Source organism: Eubalaena glacialis, chromosome 9 (assembly GCF_028564815.1).
Source record: "Eubalaena glacialis isolate mEubGla1 chromosome 9, mEubGla1.1.hap2.+ XY, whole genome shotgun sequence".
NCBI classification, from domain to species: domain Eukaryota; kingdom Metazoa; phylum Chordata; class Mammalia; order Artiodactyla; family Balaenidae; genus Eubalaena; species Eubalaena glacialis.
In genome coordinates this window covers 83,789,520-83,800,815 of record NC_083724.1, presented here as the reverse complement: position 1 = coordinate 83,800,815, position 11,296 = coordinate 83,789,520, and the positions used below count along the sequence as shown (strand labels likewise).

At 39.0% G+C, this 11,296-nt stretch overlaps 1 protein-coding gene across 2 annotated transcripts in view; it reads left to right on the top strand.

Moving 5' to 3' along the window:
• The first annotated feature begins 390 nt into the window (after nucleotides 1-390).
• UBQLN1 (ubiquilin 1) overlaps nucleotides 391-11,296 on the top strand; it is a 49,544-nt gene continuing 38,638 nt past the window's right edge. For both annotated transcript variants that reach the window (XM_061200530.1, XM_061200529.1), the window contains exon 1: nucleotides 391-853. In XM_061200530.1, the coding sequence (XP_061056513.1) occupies nucleotides 671-853 (183 nt within the window). In that variant the 5' untranslated portion in view covers nucleotides 391-670. The remainder of the gene's footprint in view (nucleotides 854-11,296) is intronic.

The window sequence follows — 11,296 nt, the reverse complement described above, 5'->3', positions numbered from 1 at the left end:
GCGCACCGTAACCGCGGGGTGTGAGATGACTGGGTGGAAGAAACTACCTAGCCCGCCAGCGCGCAGGCGCATTTCCGGCCGCAGCGCCCAGTGGTCGAGCCCCCTTTCCAGTAATTTCGCTAGCCGTGACGTCATCCCCGTGCGCCCTTACGGTGCCTCCCAGAAGCCGCAAATTCATTTACTGGTAAAGGGGTAAAAAGGAACGAATTGACCTCTTCCGCCCCACTTTGTTTTTAGTCCTTCTCTCTGAACGCGCCTACGCTTTGAGCAATGGAGCGGGAGAGGGAAAGAAAAGCGGCCAGAGCTCCAAGCGGCGGCGGCCAGGCATGACTCGGCGACGTCGCCAGCCACGTTACCCGGCGTGCCCCGCGCGGCGCCGGCGGAGGGACGTGGGGGGAGGGGCGGGGAGGAGGAAGCGGCGGCGGCTGCGGATGTCGCTGCGACCGAGTGGCGTCTGAGCACAGGGCGGCTGCTGAGCGCCCGACCCGGGCCTGCGCCGGAGCCCACGCCAAGCTCCGCGGCCCCTCGCCCGCTAGGGCGGCCTTGCGCCCGTTGTCACTGAGGCGACGTGCCCCACATTCTCCGCTTCTCGGGCTGGCCGGCTCTGGCGTCCCCTGGCTCCCCCTCGCTCGCCCGCTCCCTCCTGCGCGCCTGAGTCACCGCCGCCGCCATGGCCGAGAATGGTGAAAGCGGCGGCCCTCCGAGCTCCCAGGACAGCGCCGCCGCTGCCGAAGGTGCCGGCGCCCCCGCCGCCGCTGCTGCTTCCACGGAACCCAAGATCATGAAAGTCACCGTGAAGACCCCGAAGGAGAAGGAGGAGTTCGCAGTGCCCGAGAATAGCTCCGTCCAGCAGGTGAGGGCCGCCCGAGGCTCGGGGCGGGGTGGGGATGGCGGCAGGACCTCCTCCCGTGGCGGAGAAGGTTTTGCAAGGGCCTGGGAGAAGGGGGTCGTCCCCGGAGGTGCCCTCGGCTTTTCTCCCGGGTCTCCTCCAAAATTAGATCACACCCAGGTTCGTGGGTTTGCACCTGGGGACACCGCAGAGGTTTGTGGCGGGGCCGCGCGGCCTGTTTGCGGGACGTGCCGACGCCGCTTCCCTCAGCGCCTTCCTCCTGCTCGGGCGTCCGCAGACCCCCAGCCGCCTCCCCCAGCTCCCCGCCCCCAGCCGCCTCCCTCCGGCTCCTCACAAAGGAAAGGGACCCGCCGCCTGGCTCCAGGCGGGGTGGAGGCTGGGCGAGGGTTTGCCTTAGCCTAGTCCGCGGTTTTGTCTCATGAAGGAAAAAAAAGAGGGGGTGCTCATTGTTTTACCTGTCTGCGGGTTAAGGTGGATTTTGGGGGGTGAGGATCACGTGTACATTTAGTTCTGCTGAAATTTTTCCCACCTTCCAGTCTTTAAAGAAAAAATTAACTATGATACAGAAATTGCTTTCAGTCGCATCTTAATAGTACAAGGCTTAAGGAGAATGGTGGATGACTCTCAGTGACGACTTGCTGGATTTCTTTTTAAAGTATATTTGTTATCCTTAGATGCTAATCGTTGGGGAGGATTTTGTTTCATTTTAGAGGGGTAGCTATGTTCTTCAGATACTGGCGCTTGCAATCGGATAAAAGAAAACGAAATTGGAGTAACTGGAGAAAAATAAAAAATAATTTACGGCTTAAAATCTGTTCAGGAATACAAATTTTGTAGTTAATAATCTTGAGGAATTTAACAAATCGTTTTAGTTTGTTGTTGAATATACGTCCCAGGATATTGCCCTAATTATTGAATTGATTTCAGGCAATGTGAACAGTTTATGAAGAAGCAAAAATTCCTGAAATGTACCTACAAATTTCTCTAGGAATAATAAATGATTGGGGTATTTTTTTATGTAATTCTGAAAGGTGGTGTGTAGTGAGAAACTTTGACCACCTATTGAATCACTTCTTTTGGTCTCTCAATTCTCCTATAAAAATTTTCCTTAACATTTTAATATTTTGCGGCATACAGGAAAATTGAAATAATTGTGCAGTGAACACCCATGTGTCTATCACCTACAATTAGCATTTTGCTTTATTTGCTGTATCGCACAATTAATCATTTATCAGTCAATTTTATTTTTTGGGTGCATTTCAAAGTAAGTCGCAAGTATTAGTACATGTTACCCTTAAAAGGCACTTCAGCAATGTGCATATCGTTAACCTGAGTTCAATTTTTAACTTAAAATTTTTTTTACGTAAGTTTGACTTGCAGTGAAATGCGCACGGTTGCCATTCCATGAGTTTACACAAATACATACACCTGTTTAATCCGAAGCCTAATGGAGTTGTAGAGCTTCGTAATTAACTAGAAAGTTCCCTCTTGCCCTTTTCCAGTCAGTTCAGTCCAGTCACTCTCCTCTGTCAACCAGTGTTTTGATTTTTTTCCTCCCATGGACTCGTTTTGCTTATTCTAGAATTTCACATAAGTGGGATTATGTGGTATGTACTCTTGGGAAAAGCTTTTTCATTCAGCTTAGTGTTTTTAAGACTCGTGTATCCTCAGTAGTTCTTTCCTTTTCATTGCTGTGTTGTCTTCCGTTGTGTGAATATACCACCATAATCTATCCATTTTCCTGTTGAGGGTCACCTGGGCTCTTTCCAGTTAGTTGCTATGAGTACTCTTATACAGATCTGTATTGTTGGACAAATGCGTTTATCTCTCCTGTTAGAAGTGCTTAGAAGTGGAATGACTGGGTCATAGCGTAGCTGTAGGTTTAGTTTCATAAGGAACTATGTTTTTTAAAAGTGCTTGTACCATTTTACGGTCACACTGACAGTGCATGGGAATTCCCGTTGCTCCACATTCCTACTAACATTTGATAGTATCAGTCTTTTTTTAGTGGGTGTGTAGCCATATTAACTTTTGAAGCCCATAGTTCTTTCTAAGATTCCTGGTTCAGGTCTTCACCATCCTGGCTGCTTTCAGCATTTTACTGTAAAAGATTAGAAATAAAGTTAATATTTTGTAAATGGAAGAATTCATTTAGTTTAGTGTATTATGCTTTTATCTGTGAGGATTTTTTAACTTTTTGTGATGGTGAAACTAGAATTTCAAATTCTGTGGAAGTTTTAGCTTTACTCCTCTGTAACCAAAGTAAAATTTTAATAGATAAAATTAAAGTCTCTCTGTAGCAACTTTTTCTCATGGCAGTTGAATTTTTGTTTTGATGAATACTTTCTGTTGAAGCAGAAAACGTGATAAAAATTGAAGCTCATCACTGCATCAAGAACCAGAAGACTAATTGAACTACCTATGGGCTCTGTTAGGGGAAGTACATACAGAAAAATGTACAAGAATAAGAAAAGTAGTTTTCACATGGTTTGTAAAATTCTACTTGAAGCACAAAGATCTGTCATTTTATAATTTTAAATTTTTTCTAAGGGTTTCACAGATTTAAACTATTTGCTGCAGATTAAAATTTGTCATTAAGATAAACTTAATGACATTGAGATTTCACTAAAAATGTTTAGTAAAAAATTGGGAAGTATTTGGTCCAGAAAATTCTTATCTAATCTTAGAGGTAAAGAGGGTAAGCAAAAGACCGACAAAAGGATAATATTGAAAGCTTAGGCTTTCTATCAGGCAAATCCCATTTTCTGCAATTTAAAATTTCTTTCACTGTTTCTATATAATATAAATTTTCAATACATTATGCTGAAATAGTATTTATATGAACATGCTCTAATAATTGGATGAAATTATATTAAATCTCTTAGGTATAAAAAAAGTTGTAAGGTGGTTATTAATTTTCTTATTTTTCCCTCAATTTCTGTTTGTATATAATAGGCAGAAAAAAGATACTTTAATACAGTTTGTATTTAACATTTTTAACTTGTTCGATTGATAATAAAGCTTATACTTTTCTAAAATTAAAGTGAAATTTATTTTTCATTGCGTACGCAGAATCAGTTGAGTAATGCTTAAATTTCTAACTAAAGGTGGTTAGAATGTAAACTTCACTATGTATGTTCCAAGGTGGTTTCATTAATAAGGGTTTTCATAATATAGGTAGATAGATTTTTAAAAATGTGTAATGGCAAAAAGTCCCTGTGTATGAGATTATGTTTTCTATTAATTATTCATTATTTTCTGTTGGAAACAGTTTGAGGATTTCTAAGTGTCAACAAACAAGATGAAGTCCAGAGGAATGTTGTCTGTGTGTGAGTGGTTAAAATTAGTGCAGAGAATGGAAGGGCACTTCTGTATACTAGCTCCTAACTAGCTTGTTCTGGGATTTTGTGGCTCTCTAGATTATAGTGTAAGATTTTGAAATGCAGTCACCTGAAATATTCAGGCAGTGTATATTCTAGTGTTAGAAAATACCTTTGTCACTTGAATCTTTTAGAAAAACATTTACATACTTAGACATAACGTAAATATTATGTATTGAATAGAAGTGAACCTTTCCTTGATAAGGGAAATTACATTGCGTCAGTGTCATCATCACAAACATCATTTAAAATTATACTTTATAGGGTAGATCTAGAACTCTTGTCCCCAGTGGTGCCACCAGCCACATCTGACTGTTGAACACTTAAAATGTGGCTAGACTGATTTGAAATGTGCTGTAGGGGTAAAATACACACCAGATTTTGCAAACTTGTGGCTTGTTTCTTTGCATAATGTTTTCAACATTTATCCATGTTGTAGCATGTATCAGTACTTCCTTTTTATTGCTGAATAATATTCCCATGTATGGATACATATGTTACATTTTATTTTTCCATTCATCAGTTGAGGGACATTTGGGTTGTTTCTACTTCTTTTTTTTTTTTTTTCTACTTCTTGACCATTATGAATAACGCCTATGTGAATACTTATACAAGTTTTTTGTGGCCATATGTTTTCATATTTCTTGAGCGTATGCCTGTGAGTTGAATTACTGGGTCATGTGATAGCTCTCTGTTTACCTTTTTGAGGGACTGCGAAACTATTTTCCAAGGTGGCTGTACCAATTTTTATTCCCACCAGCAGTGCATGAGGATTCCAATCACTTTCCATTGTGTATAACACTTGTTATTGGTCTGTCTTTGATTGTAGCCTTCCTAATTGCTGCGAAGTACCTTACTGTGATTGCTTGGCTTTCTGTTGCTCAAGCAGCAGTTCTTAATATGGTCTGGGGGGTCCCCAGGGCCCTTCTAGGAGAATCATAAGATCAAAACTAGTTTCATGATAGTTCTGAGAGATTATTTGTGTTTTTCACTCTAATTTTCTCACAAACAAGCAGCGTATTTTTCAGAATCTGTTAGATGTGAAACGTGGAAATCCAATTGTCTTCTGAGACTAAAGTGATTTGCAAAAATTTAAAACAGTGCTATTCTTCAGACTAGGAAAATAGTTATTTTTCATAAAAAAGGTATTTAATGTAATGAGTTTGTTATCTTGAATGAATTTTTCAAAGATTTCTCAGTTTTAATTTCTAGTGTATCAATAGATATAACCTACATAAACAAAAACTCTGGGGTTTCAAATTTGTAAGAGTTGTGTCCTGAAGCCAAAAATTGCTGCAATGGAGTATTTAATAGATTACATAGGTACTTGTAAGATTGAGGATTGGGCTTCCCTGATGGCACAGTGGTTGTTGGGAGTCCGCCTGCCAATGTAGGGGACGCGGGTTCGAGCCCTGGTCCAGGAAGGTCCCACATGCCACCGAGCAACTAAGCCCGTGTGCCACAACTACTGAGCCTGCGCTCTAGAGCCCGTGAGCCACAACTGCTGAGACCGGCATGCCACAACTACTGAAGCCCGCACGCCTAGAGCTGTGCTCCACAACAAGAGGAGCGACTGCAATGAGAAGCCCGCATACCGCAACGAAGAGTAGCCCCTGCTTGCTGCAACTAGAGAAAGCCCATGTGCAGCAATGAAGACCAAGGCAGCCAAAAATAAATACATAAATTAATTAATTTTAAAAAAAATGATTGAGGATTGACTTCAATAAGTTCCTATTATTTCTTGTCTAGAAATTATGGTAGCCTACTGGTCAGTCTCCCCCATTAATGCCTAGAGCTCTCTGAAAAATATTGATCAGATCATTTTATTCTCTACATAAAACTAACAGCTCCCCATTGATCTTGGACTTATATAATGTGACCATATATAATGTGGCCATGAGGCCATGTGTGATAAGATTCCATCCTATGTCTCCATTCTGACACCATCTTTCCTCCTTGGCTCTTGCTTTATTGACTTCTTAGTTCCTTGATCTGTTAATCACATTTTTTTTCCTGCCTCAGGAGTTTTGTGCAGTTTGTTCTTGCTACCTGGAATGCCTCCCACTCTTTGCCCATTCTCACTCAGTGCAAAGGTCACTTTCTCAAAGAAGTATCCCTGATTTTCCAGAGTTGGTTGGGATTCCCCATTGTACTTTCTCACAGCACCCTGTTTTTGGTCATAATTTATTACAATTTAAAGTATATTTATGTGATTATTTGATTAATGCTTATTTTTTTGCTAGAGAGGATCTGTGATTGTTCACTATTGTGTCACCAGAGCTTAGCACATAGTATGGGTTCAGTAAATATTTGTTTACAAATGAATCGGTCATATGCATGATAATGTGTAATTAATAATTACTACCAGTTGTTCAGTCTTTACTGAGTTCAGTACAGTTGTCCCTCGCTATCTGCCGGGGATTGGTTCCAGGACCCTCTGTGGATACCAAAACCCACAAATGCTCAAGTTCCACAGTCGCCCTCTGCATTTGTGGATTTGGACGGCTGAGTGTGTACATAATCTCATTGGTTTCTTGCCCTCCTCTCACGGCTTCGTTTTAAACTGCTCTCCCCTTAGCTCACTACTCTTGACTGCCACAGGGTGTTCACTCTTGCTTCTGGTTACTGGCATAATTCTTCTAGAATAGCCTTTCTTAACTGAGGATCTTCATCTGAACCACAGAGCACAGCAGGGATTTGAATGACTGTCAGTTTTTCCAGCTAATATACTTTTAAATGCATAGGAGAGAAGTTAATTCTTTACATAAAGTAGGGTGTGCTGGTAAATGTTTATCAACTAGTTTTTTGGGAAAAAACAGCACTGATTTGTAGTGTTTGCTGATTTCCATTTGTAAATACCTCTCATCGTGGAAGATTTTAGGCTACTGATACTAAACTGGCTTACACAATTCCTGAAAATTCAGCAGTCTGAGCCGGTAGGAGCCATTGCTTGCAGTGGTGTCTTAAGGCAGGTGTCAGCCAACTAGAGTGGGCCAAATCCACCATGCCCATGCACGTCTCTATTATCTATGCTTTAAGGACAGACCATGTGGCTCACAGAGCTGAAAACATTTACTGTCTGTCCCTTTACAGAAAGTTTGCTGACCCCTGCCTTTAGGGCATTAGGGCTTACTGGATCTCGATCTTGTCACACTTCCTCAAAACCCTTCTCATTGGAAAATTTTGCCATGACTTAAGTTTAACAGTGTGACCAATAGAGATAAAATGCAAGCTACATATGTAATTTAAGTTTTCTCAGCCACTTCAAAAATAAAATTAATTTTTTATTAGAATATTTAGAACATAAAATTTACCATCTTAACCATTTTTGAGTGTATAGTTCAGTGACATTAAATACATTCATATTCTTGTGCAACCATCACCACCATCCATCTCCAGAACTCTGTTCATCTTGAAAAACTGAAACCCTGTACCTGTTAAAACAATAGTTCCCCATTATCTCCTCCTGCCAGCCTCTGGCAACAACCATTCTACTTTTGGTCTCTATGAATTTGACTACTATAGGTTTCTCATAAGAGTGGAATCATAGTATTTGTCCTTTTGTGACTGACTTATTTCACTTAGCATAGTGTTCTCAAGTTTCACCCATGTTGTAGCATGTGACAGAATATCCTTCCTCTTTAAGGTTGAATGATGCTCCATTGTATGTGTATACCATTGTATGTATATACCCACTTTGTGTATCCATTCAGTTGTCAGTGTCACTGGGTTGTTTCTATCATTTGGGTATTGTAATGTTAAATATGTTTTATTTAGCCAAGTATATCTTAAGTATCATTTCAACATGTAATTGATATTTTAAAAATTGAGATATTTTACTCTTTTTTTCATACTAGGTATTCAAGATCTGGTGTGTATTTTACACACACAGCACATCTCAATTTGGACTAGCCACATTTCAAGTGCTCAATAACCACATTTGGTTAGAGACTTCCGAATTAGATAGCATAGCTAATAAAGTTTTCATGCTTCGTTCCCTACTTACCTCTCCCCCTTTATTCACTGCATTTCAGCCGTTTTTAAGTCTTTCCCTCCAACTATCACTAGCTCTTTCCCTTTTTGAGCTTTTACCAATGCTGCTAATGACAGTAACATAACAGTACTTATTCCAGGCTTATCAAAGCATACTGCATTATTGTTATTTTTTTAAGTTTCACAACTTTATGATGAAAGTACTGTTGTTACCTCTTTTTTAAAGTGAAGAAACCAAAACTCAGATTAGTAATGTGATTAAATTTATATGCCTGTTAAATAGTGGAGCCTAGATTGAAATCCAGTGACTAACTTTGGAGCCCACACCTAACCACTGCTCCAAGCTGCCTTGACTTTCCTCTGGTTGGCTTTTCAGCCTTTGGGTTTATTTAAATGTCAGTTCATTAAAGGTTGATTGGACTCACCAATCTAAATTAGATCAATGACTATAATCTCTTGATACCATTTTGTGATTATATGGACTTTTTCCTCCCCACGCCATACTGTAAGAATTTACAAAGGTAGGGGTGTTTTGCTTACCTCTTAATCTCATTGTACCAGCCTAGTATTGCACTTGGCACACATTGAGTAATGCAAATATTTATTGAGTGAATGAACAAATAGTGTTTTAAAGATTTATTTGCAGTATTTTGTACTTAGTTGGGACTATTTTAACAATGTGATTTACTTAGAAAAATGTGACGTTTATTCTTAGTTTAATCAAATGTCTAAAGGCATTATTTTAGTTGTTTTTGTATCTGAGCAGCTTAAAAAGAAAATCCCATTAAAATTAGGATTGGGAATTTTTTAAGAGACTAAAGTTGCGGTGTCCAAATCTGTTTGATGCAAATATTACTGAGTTAACATACTGAACAAATTCCATTTATTATAGGCATAAATAAAATGTATATATATGCGCCTCTATTTTGCAAATACTTTCATTATAAGAAGATGTGAACTGTGGTTTGTTCCAGGTAAATTCATGCCAGTCTGAGTTAGTTTGATGTTCTGTAGATATGACAACACAGACTGCTTGGTTTATTGATTAAGCAGCTTCTATACAGATTTCTAGACTAGTAAAATGTTTTTTGATAAATTTTTTATAGCCTTTAAAGCTCTCTCCAGTTTTTATAAAGGATATGGCTTTATTCGTTTTTAAAATACAGACTGCAAAGAAAATGAAATACATTATGCATGCTGTTACTTTAGGAAATTCGAATGATACAGAAAAGTATGAAATAAGGGGACCCGTTCAAAAAAAGTTACTCAAAGTGTTTATCTATCTATCTGATTCTGTCAGGAAAAGTGTTTCTCTATTTACCCATATATAATTTTCTATTTATTCCTGTTAAGCAGATGGATTATTACCCACACTTTTACCTTACTCTTTTTATTTGTATCTTTGCAGTCTTTCCATATTGGCATGTGTAGAGCTAACTCATTCCACTATTTATGATTATTTGTGTTTATATATTTATTAATATTTTGAGAAATGGGGAAAGGGTGTTGTCATTATTAATACTGAAATGTGGTCTGCATTTTGGAGAGAGCATGAACCTTGGAATTTGAGAGATCTGACTTTGGGCAAGGCGCTTTACACCTCTGAGCCTCACAGGCCACATTTTTAACATGTGATATAATATCTGCTTCACTAGATTGTTTGGAGGATTTCATGAGATAATATGTAAAAGTACCTGGCTCAGAGTTTATATACTTTACTTGTATTGGTTTGTTTCCTCCTGTACTCTTTTGTTTGCCAGTGAATTGAGTCTTAATTTTTTTGTAGTAGAAGGAAGAATGTGGGCATGTGTAAGTGAAACATTTAGTTTGTGGATGTTAGATTTAGGTCATAGAAACTCCTAAAAATTACATTTTTATTGATAATGCACTATAACATTTTTGACTGAGTGTTCAGTTTTATATTTATAAGAAGGTGTCCTTTTCTCGTATAGCTGCTTATGTTTCTAGTTTATTTTATACCCAACATCTTCGTGTAAGATTTATGCAATGGTTTTTTTTTTAATATATAATTTTAAAATTTATTTTTGGCTGCGTTGGGTCTTTGTTGCCGTGTGCAGGCCTTTCTTTAGTTGTGGTGAGCAGAGGCTACTCTTCATTGCGGTGCGCGGGTTTCTCATTGCGGTGGCTTCTTTTGTTGCGGAGCACGGGCTCTAGGCATATGGGCTTCAGTAGTTGTGGCTCACGGGCTGTAGAGCACAGACTGAGTAGTTGTGGCACACAGGCTTAGTTGCTCCGCGGCATGTAGGGTCTTCTCTGACCAGGGCTCAAATACGTGTCCCCTGCATTGGCAGGCGGATTCTTAACCAAACCACTGCGCCACCAGGGAAGCCCCTGTACAATGTTTTTTAATGAGGGTACTTTAAGGTTACTCAGACTCAGGCATTTGTTGCAATAAGTTTTATGTTTCTGCAGAGGAATAGTGTTTGTGGACTGCCTCTGTCTAAAGCTGCTTTGAGAATTTTTAAGATTGCTAATTGTTTTTTTTCCTAAGTCAGTACTACTTAGTTTCTGATTTTTTGTTGTAGTGTTCAGTAAAAGTGTAGTAGTTAAAACAAACATAGCAGTAAAGTTCAAATGTTAGAGATCAAATTTTGGAAAATTTGAAGCCACTGTAAACTATTTTCTCTGCCTTTTTTTAGAGTGCAGAATAGAAGTTTAAGGATATATGAAGTATGTGCAGGATTTTTGGCTCTTCTACAAACACATAACATTGTTTAAATTGATCATATCTGGATTAAAATTTTATAAAATGCAGCTTATTTGGAAAAGTATAGCATATCTCTGATATGGTACAGTTAAAAACTAAGGTTTATTCATTTTTTTTTTGAACAAACAACATTGTAATCAAATGTGCTGTGATAAAAAATAAAAATTAAGTTAAAAATACGAACAAGAAGTAACGAGACATAAACTTAAAGGGCTTTTTTCCTAGCACATTCCATTCTTTTTTTTTTTTTTTAATTATGAAACATATAAAGTACATACAAAAAGGGAACACATCAAAAGTGCACAGTTCTATCAATTTTGCACAAATGAAACACACCCCTGCAAC